Source organism: Chelonia mydas, chromosome 6, assembly GCF_015237465.2.
Source record: "Chelonia mydas isolate rCheMyd1 chromosome 6, rCheMyd1.pri.v2, whole genome shotgun sequence".
NCBI lineage: Eukaryota > Metazoa > Chordata > Testudines > Cheloniidae > Chelonia > Chelonia mydas.
This window is the reverse complement of record NC_051246.2, coordinates 76382518-76403795: the sequence shown is the minus strand read 5'-3', so window position 1 is coordinate 76403795 and position 21278 is coordinate 76382518. Positions and strand designations below refer to the sequence as shown.

At 40.5% G+C, this 21278-nt stretch overlaps 1 protein-coding gene across 1 annotated transcript in view; it reads left to right on the top strand.

Annotated features, from left to right (window-relative positions):
• Window positions 1–21278, top strand: part of RYR3 (ryanodine receptor 3) — a 481354-nt gene that overhangs the window by 12188 nt on the left and 447888 nt on the right. Inside the window, exon 3 of the mRNA XM_043549389.1 lies at window positions 5141–5248. Within this exon, the coding sequence (XP_043405324.1) occupies window positions 5141–5248 (108 nt within the window). The remainder of the gene's footprint in view (window positions 1–5140; window positions 5249–21278) is intronic.

Genomic DNA, 21278 nt, shown 5'->3' with positions numbered 1-21278 from the left:
ATTAGAGACTCAGCACACTGTGGCTGGGGTGAATGCGAGGCAGATTTTTATTTCCTGTTTTTTGTGGCATGCTAACCATTCACAACTAACACCACATCCCCCTTTCTAAAAAGGAAGGGTGATAAAACCTTTATCCTAACAGTACATGAAACAACAAACAGCCCTATGAAGAGCAGGGTAGACTGCCTGAACTTTCAGTGATTTATTCTGCCCCTTTTAAGGCATTTGACTGCTAGTCCTCTGACTTCCTTAAATTCTCAAGATCTTATATAATCCTCCAGGAATGTAGGAGATTGTATTTTTCTTGCTGGATCTCTCCTTTCAGGAAGAGTCTCAAGAGGGTATATGTGGTTCTGTATGGGCAGGCGGGGTGTTGTTCGCAGGTTCCATTTCAGGGTAGTGATCTGGGTAGACTGGAGGTCCCCCTGGTGACACAAGGTGACATTGGTTCCAATGGATGATTCCTGCTGGCATTCTAACAAAGTAGGTTTGAGATGTCCTGGCACATCCCCTTTTCTTGAGAGTCTTTCACGCAAATGTGATCTCCTAGATTCAGTACTCCCAAGGATTTGACTCTGTGGCACCTGTCAAAGACCACCTTCTGGTGGGGTTTCTATTGATCTTCCATCTTCTGTAATCTTGGGATGTCTGGCCAACAAGAGTTGAGTTGGGAAAGGAAGGTTATGACAGTGGACTTCAACTGCCTTCCCAGCAACAGTTTTGCAGGCTGAGTCCATTTGCTGGAGGTGTTGACTGGTATGGCAACAGGGCAAGATAAAGGTATGAGGATTTAGAAAGAAGTTGTTTTATTTTTTTACTATATGTTCTGCTTCACCATTACTCTGATGGAACTGTGGCTGGATCTGACATGAATGAAACTGTAGGTATCTGCAAACCTCTTGAAAGTCTCAGAGGAAAACTGAGTACTATTGTTAGAGATGTCTTGCTCCAGAATCCTAAAACAGGGAAAACATGGATTTTATCCTCTCCACAACTGCACTTGATGTGATGCTGAGTGGCCTGACAACTTCAATGAACATTGAGACATAATCAGTCATCAAAAGACAGGTGGTATTATCCAGATAAAAAAATCAGTCCTGACTTTCTGTCACGGCCTGTCTGGTACAGCAGATGATAGTAATGGTTCCAGTGGATTGGGTTCACGCGAGCACAAATTTCACATTTCTCAACTCTCTGCTGTAATTGTTTGCTCAGCCCAGGCCACCAAACTGTCTGTTTAGCTCCCTTCCTGCATTTTGTAATGCCTTTGTGTCCCTCATGCAGTCTGTCGAGGATTTCCTGTTACATTAGGGATAACTAGTCTGGACCTCATCAACAATAAACCTTGTTTTATAACAAGATCCCTGGAAACCACCCAGTATGATTTTCTGTCTGTTTTGTGCCACCTTCTTTGTAGCGTTTGCAGTGATTCATACCTTGACTCAGGAATTCATCTGCTTCTTGCAGATGTTTTTCTGTGATAAGTAAATCAGTATGTACTTCATCTGTGAAATCTTCCAGAAACAGCTCCTCCTGTTCACACTCTTGCTGTGGCTTGCCTGAGATTGGGGCTCTGGAGAGTATATCAGCTGTGGAGGAATGCTCATATCTTGCTTCATTTTTCTGAATGCCTGATTCTGTTTAGTTCCAGGAATTCTGTGGACTAATGAGCTCTCGTAATGGCTTTGACTACTCTGCCAAGTAAGGGAGGAATTTTCCTAGGTGTGTTACTATGTCCATGAATCGATATATTTCATTGATGCACTGAGGCTCCTTCATCTGGGTAATCACTTGTACTTTCTCTGGATCTGGTTTGACCCCCTGCTCCATTAGTGACCTAGCCTAGACAGACACTTAATTCTGTCTTTCAGAATTTACATCTGTCATTTCGTGTTAGGCCTGCTGTCTCACATCCTTCAAGAGATGTTGGTTGTGTTGGGTTTGAGCTGATCGGTAGACAAGCATATCATCCATATGGCAGAGAACCTCTTCCAGACCCTCCAGGAATTATGACATTTTTTTCTGGAAGTGGAAGTGGAAGTAACATTTTTTGTTACGGAGCAGAAGATATGCCACATAGTACTCTATTGAAACAAAACCTTCCAAAAAATGCGATGAAGGTCATTGTAGTACAGCTTCTGCAGCAAGTTGTATCGCCAAAACCCAGGCGGGGCATCCAATTTTGAAACTTTTGCTTATCTAATTGTCAAATGGTGTGCCCAACATATGGGAGTACGTTTCACTCTCTATAGACATTCTCATTGAGCTTGGTAAGGTCTACACCGATCCAAATCTTGTCATGTAGTTTTGGGATCACAACCATGCCTGCACAGCATTCAGTTGGAGTGTCTATTCTGGAAGTGACACCCATCTACTCAATGAGGTTGATCTTTGCTTTCACCCTGGGTGGTAAAGGATGGGAGATTCTCCTAGGTGGTGCTGGAGCATGTCAAGGTTCCTTCCCCACTCTGAACTCTAGGGTACAGATGTGGGGACCTGCATAAAACCCCCCCTAAGCTTATTTTTACCAGTTTAGGTTAAAACTTCCCCAAGGTACAAACTATTTTACCTTTTGTCCCTGGACTTTATTGCTGCCACCACCAAGCGTCTAACAAATATAACCGGGAAAGAGCCCACTTGGAAACGTCTTTCCCCGCAAAATTCCCCAAGCCTTACACCCCCTTTCCTGGGGAAGGCTTGATAAAAATCCTCACCAATTTGCATAGGTGAACACAGACCCAAACCCTTGGATCTTAAGACCAATGAAAAAGCAATCAGGTTCTTAAACGAAGAATTTTAATTAAAGAAAAAGTAAAAGAATCACCTCTGTAAAATCAGGATGGTAACTACCTTACAGGGTAATCAGATTGAAAACACAGAGAATCCCTCTAGGCTAAACCTTAAGTTACAAAAAGACACAAAAACAGGAATATACATTCCATTCAGCACAACTTATTTTCTCAGCCATTTAAACAAAACAGAATCTAATGCATATCTAACTAGATTGCTTACTGACTTTTTACAGGAGTTCTGACCTGCATTCATGCTCTGGTCCCGGCAAAAGCCAACACACAGACAGAGAGAACCCTTTGTTCCCACCCCCCTCCAGCTTTGAAAGTATCTTGTCTCCTGATTGGTCATTTTGGTCAGGTGCCAGCGAGGTTGTCTTAGCTTCTTAACCCTTTACAGGTGAAAGGGTTTTTCCTCTGGCCAGGAGGGATTTAAAGGTGTTTACCCTTTCCTTTATATTTATGACAGAGCAAATGGCTTTGCATTTGGTGTAAGTTTAATGTGGTATTCTTCCTCTATTTCCCCAGTCCTTGGAACATTTTTGGGACCTCTTTGGAATCTCAGGTTCTAGGTTCGTGATGACTGGTTCTATCCTTATAACCATGCTTATAGCTGTGATTGCTGGAAAGTCAAGTAGAGCAGTGTATAGGCTACCTATAGCACAGACATCTTGGGATGTAGTCTTCTCAGAGTTTTAGAGTGGCTAACATTTTCCTTTCACATCAAACAAGGACTTTCCTGTGCCTTTCAATTCATTTTTGAGTCTTGAAGTGTTGGTGGTTTGGCACACCATGGAAATTCTTTCATGCTCTGTTGTATTCTTGTTCTTTACTCAGTGTTAGCATAGCCATCTCTGGATCCCTTTATGCTTTTACTGATCTGGTTGGGTATTGTTTCTAGGCATTCTAGATATTTTCCTTCCCATGTGTGTGGCTTCTACAGTGGGTTCCTACTCAAAATTTTTGTTCTTTGAACAAATACTTTGTTCTTGGCTGTCACTAGTGTGAGATTAGGATAATTTTGGTGTTGTGTTGCCGTGGGCCCTAGCCTAGTTTCAGTGTTCATTACTTTTCTAGCCACACCCCCTGTTGCAGCCTGGACTCACCATAGCAGTTCTCTCTGGACAGTCTGTGTTTTCAGGACTCTGCCAGTTTTGTTGGTACTCTGCAGGTTTTTTTGGCTGTTCTGGATAGAGATTTGCTTGTTTGTGTCGTCCCCCCCTTTTTTTTTCCTTTTTGCAGAGGTGTTGTGTGATCCACTGGATCTTTATTGAGTCCCGCTCAGACATCATGCAGCGATTACAGAGACCCAGAAGGTGGTGGTTTGGGTGAATGAAAAACTCTGGCTTCTTTGAGAAGTGTGCCTGACTCTGCAACTTGTAGGGACACTACCTGGGGATCAGTACATACTTTTATAAGACACTATTCCCTTGTAGAGGCATCTAGGTCTTATACCCATTTTGGCAGAACTGTCTTACAATCACTGGGCAGACTCTGAGCACCTACTTTCAACACATTAGGTCACTGCTTGAAAGTCACCAAGAATGGAATACATCTGGGCAATTGAAGAAAGAACGGTTACTTACCTTACAGTAACTGTGGTTCTTTGAGATGTGTTGTCCATATGTACTCCATGGCCTTCCTCCACCCTTTATGCCCTTGGGTGGGCAGGTGTGAAGACATTCAGAGCACAGGTGTGGCCCCCTATGGACACTGCTGACCAAAACATTCCTATAATGAGTGTATGGGACATGTTTTCCACTGTTGGTGCACATGTGGAAAACACATATTGAACACCTACTGTTACTGTAGAGTAAATAACTGCTCTTTCCTGTTGTAGAACTAGTGGATTGAAAATATTTCCACTCTTTTGTATTGAATGTAAGAATTATAATTCAATAACTATAGACCTTTTGATGCTACAGTTAAGGTTTTTCTTATAATGTGAAGTACATTCAAGGGCTGGGATATCAAATTATGATTGCAGATCTTTCCTTATAGTTTTCTATTGATTTTTCATGACTAAATATTTTAATAACTGAAGAAAAAAAGTAGCCTGAAGATACACTCTTCTGCTTGTGGGCCTGATGACCCCTTATTTTAACAGTAGTACAGTGCTCTAAATAAAAAAGGACAATTAACTGCAGCGAGAAAATCTTCTGAAGGTGAGAAAATCTTCTGAAGGTATAAAATTTTTTATACAAAAACTTGTGTTAGAAAACAAACGTACTTTCACCTTAAAATGTATGTTTTTTTTATTTTGTGTGTATGTATGTGCATATGTGCTTTACATTTGCTTGAACTCACCAGCTATGTCATTCTTGTCCTTTGTCTTGTTCTTGTTTTTGCAGTATGTGCCTCCAGATCTTTGCATCTGTAATTTTGTGCTGGAGCAGTCTCTTTCTGTCAGAGCCCTACAGGAAATGCTGGCCAACACAGGGGAAAATGCCAGTGAAGGGGTAAGTAAATTATTTTTATTTTGGCATCAAAAAGGATACCAGGCATCCAACTTTGAACTGTTTCTCATTTTTTTAATCCCCATTAAGGACCTTTAGAACAGAGGATGCCTCAGAACGGGGTAGCAGATACTTCAATATTCCTTTTATTTAGGGTTGCCATTGATCCATCACCTTTATGATGCAGACAAATTTTCATATTGAGAAGCTAGGTGCATTTAATGTACTTAGCAGATGAAAGAAAACACAACCATACTCTACAAAGGCCAGTTACTGTACTGCTAGTTCAGAATTGGCTGCTGAACAATGCAGAAGTTCACCATTGGGATGAGCCTAGCTTCTGCCAGCCAAAGGAGTATCAGTTTCATAAGGTTGCTTTGAAATTTAGGTCATCAGCATGGTAGTACTATAAACCTATCAGCAGTCACAAGTCAGAATAAGAGAGTATAATCTTTAAAGTTAACTGTTAGCTTCTTAAATTCATCTATCAACCAAGTAAAATGGCATAATTTGTTCTGGACTTCAAATATTAATATACTTTTTGTAGTTGGACTTCTATAACTAAAGATTTTTTTCTCCGTGAGTTTGTTTTAGTTATGGTGAGGGAGCATGAATTCTCCTGTGGAAATGTTTCATTACAGATTATTTGTATGTGTTTCTGCATCTCTAAATGTGTTAAAACACAAAATTATATTTAAGTAATGTTGATAGGCTGGTGTAAATGCACATATGAAAGAGATTTGAAAAATAAAAGCTGCAAGTTCTTTCTGTTGTGCTTACATGTTGCATCACTGGTGGAACGTTAGACCACTGTGATACCAAAACACAAGAACGAGCTAAAGAGGATTTTCATGCTGCAGGAACTTCCAGATGTCAAACTAATAAATGTACTTCAGAAATGTATTCTCTTGCCCTATTTACTACTGAAAAAGCTATTTGAGTTTAAAAACTGTGGTTTGCTCTTTCACAGTCTATCTTTTTCTCCTTTTGTGATATGGAAGTGAAGTGATAATACTGAATTTGTGGCATTGTAATCATTTCTTAGGCAATAGATGTGATGGTGAGAGTAAAAACTGGCCTGAAACTGAACACCCTTACTTGTGTTCTTCCCCCTTTCATCAAGCACATAGAATCGTGGCTACCTGGTAACATACAGTCTTCTTAATTTATTGGGAGAAAGGACAAATATTTCATTAATCAATACTAAGGAATTAAATAGAAACTCTAAAATGTGCATGTATTGCAGCAGAGTCTCTATGATGGGCTGCCATATTGGGGGCCACAAAACTCTTGCCCTGGTAGTAGTGGGTTCCTCTTGGCTTGTACTGAGCATTATCTGCTGTGGACTTCTTTGGGCCACTGAGGTTGACTTTCGACTGCTTTGCTTTGCTGATGTAGACTATAGGCCCTGCTGCAAGCCGGACCATCACCAGGCTGCCGATGTCTGCTGTGATGAGATGCTTGAATTAGTTTCCTAGTCTAGATTTAAACCTCTCTCCCTGGACTGGGAGCCCAGAGCAAAGGAAGACTGAATCTCCACTCTCAATTTAATTGCTTTGGGCTCAAGCACCCCATCTGAGCCAACCAAGAAACTCCAAATGATACCGCTCTGTTACACTTTGTGTAACTACATGGCAAGAACTTTATATGTATCAAATTAACCTGCATTCAACTAGATGACCATTCAATTTTCCCCTTTTCTGTTGTGGGGAAACCTGAAGACTCCTGTTTTCTGAAAGCTTCATAGCGCTGGGGCTTACACATATTTTGATTTCACTGCCAAATCAGGCAGAAGGAAAAGTGGACCTTGGAGGGAGAAAACTTTGTTTTTCAGATTAACCCAAGGAATGCACCATATGTGTATGGTAATTACAATTAATTTGGGGTAATATCCTTTTTGTACAAATGCTGAATTATTCCAAATTTACTTCAAAATGAAAACCTCCTTTGACTCAGTTTTCCATGCTTTTATAGACTAAAACAGTTTAAATGTACTTTTAGTGCTTTCTTTTTCTTTTTCTTAGGATAATCCTGGAAAATAAAGGAGGTTGATGCGGGGAGGTGGGGTTTGTATGTTACATAATAAGATAGCCTGTAATGGCTCCTTTGGGAGGTAGAGCGAATGGGTGTTTGACGCAATAGAGGATAATTGTTCCTTTGAATGTTTCCACAGTTTATTTGGAAATTTGAATGTACACATTTTCAAAAATGTGTATTTTTATACTAAAGATGGTAATAGGTAAGAATAAAAAATTAGAAACGTAATTTTCTCTTTTGAATTATAAATTGGCTTTTATACTGTGGTCTGTTCACTGTCCTGCAACAACTGACCATTTGAAAACAGATTTAGATTTTATCTGCTTGTAAAGTGGATGCATCAAAGATCTATGTAAATATTGATTATGTTACAATGATTCTTATTTCTCCCAATAAAATGAATGTGTAACTCTAGCTATGATTAGCTATAATGTAATTGTGTACTGAAGTTACCCATCTATAGTCAAAAGGCTATATTCTCTTTTCAAATAGGATAAATGTTTCCAAGCACTGTGTGAGTAACAGAGCCACTGTAGTGTGTTGCATAAGGACCCGTCCCAGTGCTCACTAACTCAATGGATTCTTCCTCTTTCTTTCAGTGTGTGTGTGACCTTTAATACATTTTTAGATCATTTTATTAAGTTTGCAATCTATGAAGTCACTGCAATGTTTCAGCAGATTCGCATATATTAAAATTTTCACATTAAAGTGCCATAGCCATGGTTCAGAATTAATAATTGGGTTGGTTGGAAATTTAAAACAGCTGCCCCAAAATGCCACATTAACAACATTGTAAATTAACAAAATAAAGTTTTAGATAACTAGGAATTTTTCATCTGCAAGCAATGCAAAGGGAAAAAAATGAACACCCAAACCCAAAATAGATCAGAAGCATCAGAGATATAGAAGAAATAGCCAAAAATATTATTCCATTTATAAAGATTCATTTTTGAGTATAGACCTTGTGTAGGATTTTTATTCCAGAGCAAATAGGAACAGTTGATATATACCCCAAACAATTAAAGTTTTATATGGTTTCAAAGAAAATGTTAACGTGTTTTAAAAAGTTATTCAGTTTCTGCAGATGCTTTTGAAACTTGCTCCTTTGCAGCGGGTCAGCACAAGGCCTGTGTTTCACCACTGTGGTGCAACTTAACAGGTACTTAACTTAGTGCTGGCCCTTAGCATGATGGTGAGTTTCACTTTGTGAGATGACCTCCCATTGACTTCAGCTGAATTTTGATGTTCATCTCCGGAGTGCTTTTAGCATCAAGACCTTTTCAACAAAGTTGTATTTGGGGCGGGGGGAAAGGGCATTTTTGGGTCACAAACACAAACAAAAATTTAAAACTGGTGAATTTTTGCATTCCTGCAATTTGAACAGACTGTCAAACTTTTAGACCCTCAAATTCACGTTCTTACCAGTTGTTTCTCTTTGCAGGTGCTAAAGATATTCCTGTTCTTTTATAAAAAAAAAAATAAAATAAACAATTTTTAAATGCAATCCATAATCCCAATGTCTTGGTTAACAGTTGGGTCAGAATAATAATAATAATTTTTAAAAAGTCAGCATCCGCTCTACAAGCCTGTTCCTGCAGTGCTTTATGTGTGGGGCTCTCAGGAACTTTACTGGGACAGGTATCTACAGAGGGCTTGCAGAACCAGTCATATATGTAAGCACATTATTTTTCATACTGTTCTATTAGCACAAAATGCTGCAGTTCATATATGTGTGTGTGTGTGTGTGTGTGTTTAAAGACATAAATTATGTATATACACCAGGGTTGGGCAAACTTTTTGGCCCTAGGGCTACATCGGGGTTGCGAAATGGTATGGAGGGCCGCCGCACACAGCCTGGCCCCCGCCCCCTAGCCGCCCCCTCCCACTTCCCGCCCCCTGACTGTCCCCCTCAGAACCTCCGATCCATACAACCCCCCCAGCTCCTTTTCCCCTGACCGCCCCCTCTTGGGACCCCCCCCATCCCTAACCACCCCCCCCAGGACCCCACTCCCTATCCAACCCCCCCGCTCCCTGTCCCCTGACTGCCCCAGCTCCTGTCCCCATCCCCACCCCCTGACAGGCTGCCCGACCCATCCAACCCCCCTGCCCCACTCCTTGTCCCCTGACTGCCCCCTCCCGGGACTCCAGTCCCTAACTGCCCCCACAGGAACTTACCCCCTATCCAACCCCCGCTGCTCCCTGTCCCCCCCTTCCTGGAACCCCCCTGACCCCTCAGGACCCCACCCCCATCCAACCCCCCCGCCTCCTGATGGCCCCCCCCGAACCTCTGCCCCATCCAGCTGCCCCCTGACTACCCCCCAGGACCTCCTGCCCCTTATCCAACCCCCCGCTCCTCCCGCCGCCTTACCATGCCGCTCAGAGCTGCAGGACAGGCTTATTGGAAAGCCTGGGAGGTGGGCAGGTGCACGTCGCGCTGCCTGTGCGGCTGCAAGGCAGAAGGGACATTGGGGGAGGGGCTGGGGACTAGCCTCCCCAGCCGGGAGCTCAGGGGCCAGGCAGGACGGTCCCGCGCTGTAGTTTGCCCACCTCTGATATACACACATACATATAGAATATATATGATGATGTGGTATGAAGTGTTGTGGCTCATCAGAATAAGTTTGGGATGACTGAATTCATTACTCATGAAGATGTGAATATGTTCTTCAAGTCAACCAAAAGGAGTGCCAATAAAGAATTTGCACCATAATAAGCCAACATATATTGCACCTGCATCACATATTTGACAGAAATACTATTTTAGAAGGGTTTTAGAGATTTTAACTTTTTATATTGGGACTATTTTGGATATCTTTCCACGTGTAAAAATAAGCTGCTTTAGTACCACAAATTCAACTGTGCAGTGCTCAGAGGAAGAAAAAAAGTAACTTAATTGTTTTCAGTTAGTTTAATAATTTACAGTAGTGTAGACTCAGAGCAGGGATTTTCACCCATGAATATTCCAAATCAGGAGCTGAACCTGGGTCTCCCAAGCCAGGATCCTAACTACCAAACTACAGACAGTGTCTCTCTTTTTCATTCTCTCACTCAGTTTCAAAAATCTCATTTTCTTTCCAATCCAAAAAAAAAAAATCCTTGGAAATGTTTTTCGAAATGGAATTGTTTTCTGGCCATCCCTATTTTTTTTTTTACCTGCAAAGAAAACATCTTTTAAATAAAATGAATGTTATAGCCTAAAAGTTTTACAAAGATTCTATAAAGGCAGCTGACTGGATTGATTTTGTAAAATTTGAGGAGGAAATATACTGATGTGCTGAGATTTTGTAGGGTTCTTTTCAATGTGCTGGTGGAGTTATCAAGTTGTAGAAAGTGGACAGACCTCTTTATGCATCAAACCTATAATGGGAAGGATTTTATTATGTTAAAAAGGAGATGCAAATGTGTGTGTCTGGAGATATTTTTATGCAATGTATCTGAATCAGGATTTGTGTGTATGTGTACAAGACATTTTGTGTGTATATTCGTGTCTCTCTATCTAATCATCAGAGCCCCATACTTAAGTTGGAGTTCAGCTTTCTATGTAAAGCAGTGATTAATTCACTATGTTTTGTATGAAGAATATAGTGTATCCTTCCCTAAATGATAATACACAATCTATGGGGTGGATCCTTAGCTGGAACAAATTGTCACAGTTCCATTGTAATTAGTGGAGCTATGATAGATCCCTTAGCTGGTGTAAACTATCCTTGAGAGTTAAGAAGGATTAAACCAGTTTCACTTACAATTAATTAGAAATCAGCCCTTTACGAAAGTTTACTTTTTGAGCCTTATGATTTTTTGGGCTCTGCTAGAAAATTAATTACTGAGTTTTCAGATTGGAAAACTGAGTCACTTGTAGAATTTTTTCAGCATCTGCAGGGTAGTTCAACTTTTAAAAATGATTATTGTACTAAATTTTCATTTGCTGATATTCATCATAACTATTTCTTTTTCTGTCACATTGTTTACTACCAATTTTTATAACATCAAATGGATACTCCAAAAGCTAAGTATTGCTTTAAAAAAATTGTTTCTAGCCTTTATGGTTATAGAGAACATCTGTAAAATATGATCCAAGTGTTGTATTCAGTGGCTAGCAATGCAAAATTATCTATTCATTTGTTAGCTGTGGCTCTTGCCAAAGGGTTTTCATGAAAGTGACCAGCTGACTCAGGAGTATAGCCCCTATGTCTACTGGGCACATTTAAGGATATGCTGTTCTTTGTTCAAGAAACTCTTGGTTGGAGATCCTTTCTCAAGCTAAAAACCCTGGGTAATTCATACACATTTTATATTGGTTAAGGTTCCTGCACACATTGCATACCGGACAGCAACCTCAAAGGCAAGGAAATGAAAAGTTAAGCCATCTAACAGTACATATCCTTTACTCTTCCAGCCATGGACTGACACCTTTCCACTAGCCTACATCACCTTATCACCAATGACCAACACAAACAATGCACCATCATCTTATCTCTGGTGCAATAAGGATGTCAGCCTTCCATGAATCCCTTTCCCAGACTTGAATGAGTATGATATTCTGGAATTCTGCAGAATGGGTGGAGGGATAGGAGCAGACTTATCTGTTTGTGGTGATGAGTTTGGAGGAGTTGCAAGAAGGTTGACTTCTCTCCTTAAGCAGAAGTAAGGTTGTGGTACACTGTCTATGATTTATGGTGATTGAACTAGCTGTGAGATGTCTCTCTCTGGATGGAGGAATAGAAGGTGTGCACTATTAGATGGTTTAACTTTTCCTTGCTTTTAAGGATTGGGATCAGGAATACTGTGTGTACTCTAACGATAACTCTTATACAATGTAGTATTTATGTGTGCGCATGTGTGAGGGCAAGGAATGTTTGCAACAACAAAAATAATGTAAATTTAAAATACAGTTTTTGATTAGTACTCAAAAGTTTATATTTAAAACTAGTATCAGAACAAGCAAAACCTGGGGCTATTGATTATCAGACCTGTTTTGCTATAGCATTCACGAACACAATCAAATTAATTACTGTCTTTGTGAAAAAGTGTGTGTGACACAATAAGAAAGAGCATGAAAGAATCAGTTTTTGTTCAAGCTGATAAAATGAAAGTAGTAAAATATGTTTACTAATCTGTTCCGTTCTCTCTCTCTCTCTCTTTTTTTAATGGTAAAAGCAAGGGTAGCTAATTTTTTTCCTGACCATTTTCCTTGGCTGAGTTCATCCTTATAAATGTTATGATGTAACACTACTGCAATACCATTACCATGATTTACAGCTTCTTGCAGCTCATTTTATACTGTTGCATGCAGCTTACTAGCCAGTTTGCTGATGGTATCAGAACTGTGTCAGAAGAGAATTAATGATGAACGTTATATATCTGTTTATTTGGGTCAATTTAAAAATGCCTGACAATGGTAGATCCAACCATTAGGTCAGTAATATGTTTATATTGTTTGAGTTTATTGAACTATTTAAAAAATGCAAACAAAACATTTGAACACATCCACAACAAAATCATATGCACAACTAAATTTTCATTTATTATTTTGTTTTTCACTTTGCTAGCCTAGTGACCTCTCCGAATGGGTATGTTCTTCCTTTCTTCACTTAATATACATATAGTTTGCATGAAACTGACTTCAGTTGTACTTTTAATAAATTAGGCCTTTCACTTGTAAGTGATCAGGACAGTTTCAATCTTTGTGCCTATTGTTTCTTGTGGTTGTAGATGTTCCCACACACCTCCAAGCTAATGATCAATCAATCAGTTAAAATATTTGTGTCAGCCAAGCTGAATTCTTTGTCCCTTAAAATAATAATTTTTAAATTTTAAGTAGAGGACTTCTGAAATTTTAGAAATTTCTGAAGATCTGTGATCTGAGGGTACAGTAAATTAATCATCAAACTTTCAAACTATTGTATTAAAATCTACGGGAAGCATGCTTAACCCAAGTTACTTAGAAGCCCTAATACAGCTTCAAATGCTATTATGCAGTTACAGTTTTGCAGTTACATATAACTGTGGAGTGCATAATAAGAATGAAAAAGGCTAGTGAAAAAATTACATACTTTCGGTGGGCTCAATTCTGCACCTTATTTAAAATAAATTGTATATTACATTACCTATAGCCCCATGAAATCAATTGGATAACTTTCAGAGCAAGGTGTCCCTCTAATGAGCAAAAGTGGCAGAGTCAGGGCCTACATGCCAAATCTATGGCATTGCATCTTTGGCAATATGGTAGTGAAGAATGCTAACTATGTCCCAAAACTTTAAAGTCAAACTAGCTTTTTACATTTTGCGATCTCATGAGTAAAGGCATTTTCAAGTGAAAGAACATATAACATTTAATCTGTTGACTAATATTTCTCTCTCTTGTTCTCTACCACCTACTTTTCTGAAAATAGAATTCCTATTTCTGTGGAATTGTCTTTTAAGGATCAATTATTTAGTCTTTTTTTTTTTTCAAATTCTAAATATGCTTGTGATGTAGTCTGGATATTGTTTTGCAACGAGAATAACCACTGTTCTCCCCCTAATATTCTATAAACACTAGAATTTTTCTTGTGTTTTAATGGATATACAGAAGCAGTAGTTGAGCATTTGTAATGATAACTTTTCTTGCAGGCAAAGGCTAACTTATTAACTGTAAGGTGATTGATGAAAATATATTTTGAAATACTGCATTAACATACATAACGGTATTCAAGAGCCTGCAGTAGCCTATGATTTTAAATGTCTGAATAGAAAAAGCATTTTGTTTTCAAGCATTTTGAGGTTGGAATTAGCTAACAAAATCCATATTCACCAAAAATATTGAAATTCAAAAATCTATTTTATGTAGTTTTTTGCCTCCATTTAGCGTGTCTGTCTGAGTTTTATTTTTTCATGATTTTAGTATTCATGAAAAGGAGCGTTTAGCCAGTCTTTGAAGAGTTTAGCCAATCTTTGAAAATTTAACCTGTTTGCTCTATTTGGTTATGAATTGAAGACATGGATCATTTGTGCAATGCTTGTGAGTGATGGTTACTTGAGGTGGATATGACCAAACGTACTGCATCTGTTACAGTAAGAAGGATTCAAACTGGTTTCACAGGGTGGATTAGAAAGCTGAATTTATTTCATCTGCAATTTTTATCCAGATGAAGTGATGGAGTCAAGTAACACTAACATGTTTTAAGTCCCCCGCTCCCAGCAATGATTCTATTGAATGTAACAACTCTATATTTTTATTTTTTCATAAGCTGTGCTTCTCTGCTATATAAATAGTGAAGTGTAGAGGATTGTGATGGCAGAGCTGGCTTAAAAACAAACCAGACTTGGTGTGCTCATGGCTATGCATTATTTTTTGAAATATGGTAGGATGTGCCTAAGCATTTCATCTCATCGATAAAATCTGTAGGTCTAGTATTTTATTTTAATATAACCCCATTACTTTTCTGTTCATAGTGTCTTAATCTGCAAACAAAACTTGATGCACAATTGATGTTGTAAGGATGACTTCAACAGTTTTGTGTAGAATTGTAAAGATAGTAGATCTCATGTAGAAATATGATTTGTGATTTAAGTTGGAATGTATTCTGTATTGTTAGTGGTGATTTATTAAAATATGACAGATGCTATGACTGTGGGCCTAATTCAGCAAATCACCATGGTGAATAGTCCCATTGAAGACACTGGGACTGCTCGTGTGAGTAAAGGTATTCAGGTCTGTCCCAATGTTTGGAGTGTTGAAGACAGGCTCACGTGAAATGTGTTTCTGTAATTATCAGCATTGGCCTCAGAATTTTCAATGTGCTGTTTTTGAAGCAAGTGAACATTACTGAAATGAACTTCCCCTAAAGTACTGAAGTTCCCCTAAAAGCATTATTTTTAAAAATGGATTCAATACTGCATTGCAGATGTAAGCTAGTTCTTTTGTGTAGTAGAGTGGTGTCCAATCCATGACTCTCAGAGGCCCTCTTAAGGAAAACGTGTACTTGATTATGAATGTGTTCCTTGAGTCATACCATGCCACTTTCAAATGAAAGTGTATGAACAAAGTTGGTTACTACCACTATCTCAACTGCCTGTCATGGCCTGCAGCTTCAGGAGCAGCTCTGATGTGATCCTGGAGCACTCTGAGCACCTGCTCTCTCCATGTGTTGGTTCTCATGGAAAGGAGAAGAGTAGATATGGTTGCTCCATTACCTGATTATCTGCCATTCTGTGGGAGCCCCAGGGAAATCAGGATAGGAGCTCAACTGCCTTTGCTTGACCCTAGGGGAGTGTCTAGCAAAAGACGGCACTCCTCCCCCACACAGCCACCCAGAACAGCCCAGGAGGCAGTGTTGAAAGAGGAGAAGATGAAAACCATTAGTTAATTTTGGTTCCCTGATTTTGCCCCAGCTCAAGTTAGAACATTTTAGGGGTTGTTCTGACTTGCACCAGCTAGCAACAGTTCCCCAAGGAGCCATACGCCGACGGAGAATAACTGGAACACTGTGCGCTTGCAAAGCAGGAGATGCATAGGGATTCCTGTGTCCCAGCTTGGGGTATTTCCAGCAGGGGATTGGTAGATTATTTTTTCATTCTTTGCACCACTTGAGTGGCATAAAGTGAATAAAATAGGAGAGAGAATTTGCCCCTAAATATTGATTGTTGTCTCCTTACCTCCTTAACATGATGTTTGGCCTTGGACTGAAAAGTTTGAATACCTACTGAACTATTATTACTTTGAACTGTTGTGTTTTTTCCCTGATTTCCAGTTATTTGGAATAACATTTGAAGTGTTATATATTCCAACTGTTCAAATGTTGTAACTCGTTGGTTAAATATTTAATCCCTCCCTAGCTTTACTTTATTTAACTTTTCTTAGATTAACTTCTCTTAGCAGTCGGGGAAATTTTTCAGACATGGCCTCTGAATTTGCATGGAAACATTTTCAGGCTTGGAGTTTGGGGCTTAGAAGCTTATTTTTATGAATATGAACAGCATTTGTTTGTGCAAATCCAAGTCTGGAGGACTCACAATATTTCTTGCTTCAAATTGCATGCCCAGAAAGTTGGTCATGCAAATTTAGCAGTTCAATTTTGACCACTTTTAAAAATTAGTACTTTCAGTAAAGTATATACATACGTGGGTGGATAATAATTTTAAAATTGATTTTATACATTATATTTTACATTATAAAAATAAATCCTGTCCATTTGCGTCTTTCTTTGGATTTAGTGTCAGAAATTGAAATGGTGGTGTCTCAACCATGTTTGTATAAAATAATCTTTTCCCTAAAATACCAGTGTGCGCCCTCTGCATAATACTTTAATTATTTTCAAGCTGGTTAACCAGTTGTGGAGGTATATTGATACAGATTGCATTCAGGTAAACATTGTAAGAATGTTAGAGTCACAAGAATGGATGCATCTGGGTTAGTAAATTCTTTAGGGTAAGCATCTTCTCTTATTCTCTGTCTCGTGAAACATCATGTACCTTAAAAGCATTATGTATATGCTTCATAATACTAACTCATTTAGATTATATATAGTATATGGCTATTGCCTCATTTAAAAAAATCAGCTTTGACTATTTTTGTGACCATTATTCACATGCATTCTTTGAAAAATCTGCAGTTTTGCCCACAGGTCAATGGAGAGATCCAGTGAAGGTTTCTGTGCTGCACTAACACATTACATTGTGTTAATTTTAGAGTCCTAGTCCATTGGGAAATAACTGATTACTTTATTTATTTTGTTGTTGTCCCTCCAAGGAGGCAAATGTCAGCACAAGTGGGATCTAAACACTTTGTAATAATGCTCATAAATTTGTTTATTCCACAATTTACTTTTTTTGTAGATTGCTGTTGACAATTTTAAATTTACAATTTTAATTTATTATTCGAGTTGTTTTCATTCATTGTGGCTTGCAGCTCTGTGCAAATATTAAAGTTTATTGCTGCCTTCTGGTTTATCCTGATGGTACCAGAATGATTAATTTTCTGCAGTCAAAATGGAAGAAAAATAGATTCTGATGCTGTTTTTGAGATTGATGCTGCTGAGGCCACTTTTCTGCAATGAGAGGCTATTTTTTATTTTTAACAAATTTTTAGATTTTTAAAACGTCAAAAAACCAACTATAAATTTAGGCCTTACCTTTGGAGATGCTGAAAACCTACAATTTCCATTGAAGACCATGGAAATTAGGAGTGCTCACCTCCGCAGAAGATTAGGCCATTAGTTGATTGAAAACCACAGACATCTGAGAAGCTAAGTATTGGGAAGGAAACAAAAGGAGAGTTAGGCATGTTTTAGTTTAAAATAAAACAGTTCATCTTATGTTTGTTTACTTCAATACATGGACCACCAACCATACAGACTCGGAGGGCAATCGTGCCAGAATATTAATTAGAAATCCCATATTTAATAGAGGGACTGTGATTTATGGATTGGAAAAAGTGGCTACAAAATATCCACTATTATAGTTGGCTTTGCTAATAAACACGGCAGTGCAGTTACTCTGAAAGTCTGCGTACAAATTAATAGATTTAAAATGTATTTCATATGGTCAGTCTGGTTAGACAAAGGAAATATTTGCACCTTTTGGCTTTATATATATACTTGACCTACAGCCTTTAGTAACAGAGGCTGAACAGACATCAGATGTTCAAATAGATGCTTCAGGTACACCAAACCAGTATTTTTATTGCATTGACTGGGTGTTTTTAAGTACCTTTGACAGGTATCTGAATAATTTCAAGATAAAAATAAAAGTATAATAGTAAACAAAGCTTTGTCCTTAATAACTGGAGAAAAAAACTGTTTTGCACCTGACCTTGAAGTATTGAGAAGCACTTGAAGGTATGTTAGTATTCTACCACCTTAAGTCAGATCAGGAAATGACCTGAAGACAGCACACAGCCTAAATGATGGAACCAGCCAACTATGTGACACAGATTATTGCCCAGGCTGTGACACATTTGTTACAGTGGCATATGAATCACAGCATCTCAAAACTCCATGAACAGCTTGAAAAAGGAAAGGGGAATACCAAGACGTCTGTACACAATAGTTCATCTCATCCTCTCTTTGTATTGTAAATTTATTCTTCCTATCATCCTCATACACTTTTGTTTGTCATTTGTGCTGTCATGTGTTTTATTTAGACCACACGCTACTTAGGCAAGGACCTGTGCACGTATGTGGTGGTGCAAAAAATCATAATAAAAGCTGAATTTGTCTTCATTTTAATGGTAATGAATATACTATAATTTCTACCAAAGTTGGAATTCTGACTCATGAAGCCTGCTGCTTCCTGAGCCAGGACTGGTGTAGTCTTTCTCCTTTTTTTGGAGCCACTTTTCTTATTATTTGTTAATCCAACATCGGAACAGCTGTGCCTAGTGGCATATATAAAGCACTGCAGCCATTCCTGCCACGCCAGGCTCTCAGGGAAGCTAGAGCTCCTCTATCTCTCTTCCCATCTTACAGTTCCAGCCTTTGCCCATCTGGAATGCTGACTTAACTGGTGCTGGCTGTATACTCCCAATACTCTCTTCTCCAACTTACAATTAAACAAGTACAATAATTCTGATTCTAGCAATGATAATGTCTTCTGGGAAGTGGAGGTGTTGGGAGTATGTTACCAGAGGAACTAAAGGAAGTCAGTACTGCACAGCTGGTCCCAGCTGAGATTAAAAAAAAAAGGGTTGCCTCTCTGCGTCCAACCAGACTGCACATGCTCTACATCCCAGCCACACTCTCAGAAGCAATATGTCAGGCTTGCCTTAAGCTGCTTGGGGCAGAAAGACTGCTGCACTACCTGGCATTCTAGATTTCCTTACTTAGGCTCTCCAAACTGATTTGCTTTTTTCTGGCTAAGACTTCCAGGGGTGCCTCAAGATTCAGGTCAGTTAGCGGAGTAGAAAATGCCCTAGTGTGAGACTCCTCTCAAACTGCTTCAGTAGTCAGCTTATGTTGCCCTAAATCAGTGATTCTCAACGTGGAGTCTGGGGGCCGCTGGAGGGCCATGAGCAGGTTTCAGGGAGTCCGCCAAGCAGCACCAGGGTTAGACTCTTGGGAGGCCACGGCAGACAGCCTAAGCCCTGCTGTGCAGGGCTGACGCCCAGGGCCCTGAGCCCTGCCACTCAGGTCTGAAGTAGAAACCTGAGCAGCGTAGCTTCACAGGGCACCCAGTGGCATGGGGCCCTGACAATTGCCCTGCTTGCTACTCCTTAATGCTGGCCCTGGCTTATATATGCAGAAAACTAGTTGTGGCACAGGTGGGCTGGGCTGAGGAGCTTTGATAGCATGTTGGGGTGGGGGACTCAGAAAGAAAAAGGTTGAGAACCCCAGCCCTAAATAACTAGTTCTCATTCCCTATCCCATTCTCTGGAGATTTCTCCAATTTTACCCTCAGTGTGTTGAGTCCCCCCTTCACCTCATCTCATCATAGAATCATAGGACTTGAGAGTTCTTCTAGACCAATTACCTGCATTCAAGGCAGGACTAAGTATTGTCTAGACCAGTGGTCTCCAACCTATTTATGCCCAAGATCACTTTTTGAATCTAAGGGCAACCCAGGATTTACCCTGCCCCTTCCCTGATGCTCCGTCCCTTCCCCAAAGCCCTCCCACTCCATCCCCCCTCTCTCCGTTGCTCGCTCTCCCCCACCCTCAGTTACTTTCACTGGGCAGGGGGTTGGGGTGCAGGAGGGGATATGGAGTGCTGGCTCTAGGAAGGGAGTCAGGGCTGGGGCAGTGTTGGGGTGCAGGATGCTGGCTCTGGGAGAGGGCTCGGTGAGGCTTGGGGTGCAGGGGGGGTTGGGGTGCAGGAGGGGGTGTGGGGTGCTGGCTCTGGGAGGGAGCTCAGGGCTTGGGCAGTGTTGGGGTGCAGGAGGGGGTATGGGGTGCTGGCTCTGGGAGGGGGCTCTGGGCTGGGGCAGAGTGTTGGGGTGCAGGATGCTGTCTCTGGGAGAGGGCTTGGTGGGGTTGTGGTGCAGGAGGGTGTTCATGGTGCAGGAGGGGGTATGGGGTGCTGGCTGTGGGAGGGGGTTCAGGGTGCGGGGGGGGGTTTGAGGTGCAGGAGGGGGTATGGAGTGCTGGCTCTGGGAGGGGGCTCAGGGATGGGGTTTGGGATGCAGGAGGGGCTCAGGGCTGGGGATTGGGGTGCAGACTCCTGCCATGCAATACTTACCACTGGCAGCTCCCGGGCGGCGGCGGGCACAGCGAGGCTAAGTCAGGCTCCCTGCCTACCCAGCACCACACTGCTCCCAGAAAGGACCAATGAGCCCCTGGTGAGGGCGGGGGACACGTGGCTCTGTGTGCTGCCCCTCCCTGAAAGCACCACCCCCGCAGCTCTCCCGGCCAATGGGAGCTGCAAGGGTGGTGCTTGCAGGCAGAAGCAGTGCACGGAGGGACACCCCTGCCACCCTGCCGCCACGGCTGCGGGTCTGCACTGGCCACTTCCAGGGGCGGCGTGGGGCCGGGATAGGTAGGGAGTCTGCCTTAGTGGCAGCCACACTACATCACTGGAGATCATGACCACTGATCTACCATCCCTGACAGGTGTTTGTCTAACTTGGTCTTAAAAATCTCCAACAACAGAGATTCTACAGCCACCCTAGGCAATTTATTCCAGTGCTTAACTACCCCGACAGATACACAAACTACAAGTTTTTCCCAGTGTCCAACCTACACCTCCCGTTGCAATTTAAGCCCATTGCTTCTTGTCCTATCCTCGGAGGTTAATGAGAACAATTTTTCTCCCTCCTCCTTGTAACAACTTTTTATGTACTTGAAAACTGTAATCATATTCCGTCTGAGTCTTCTCTTCTCCAGACTAAAGAAGCCAGATTTTTTCAATCTTCCCTTGTAGGTCATGTTTTCTAGATCTTTAATCATTTTTGTTGCTCTTCTCTGGATTTTCATTTATAGTCAGAAGATTAATTAATTACCTAGACACCTCAAAAATTCTACTTTTAAAAATCTCATTGTTTTTAAGCCAATATTATGATTTTGGGGGCCTGATTCTTGATATTT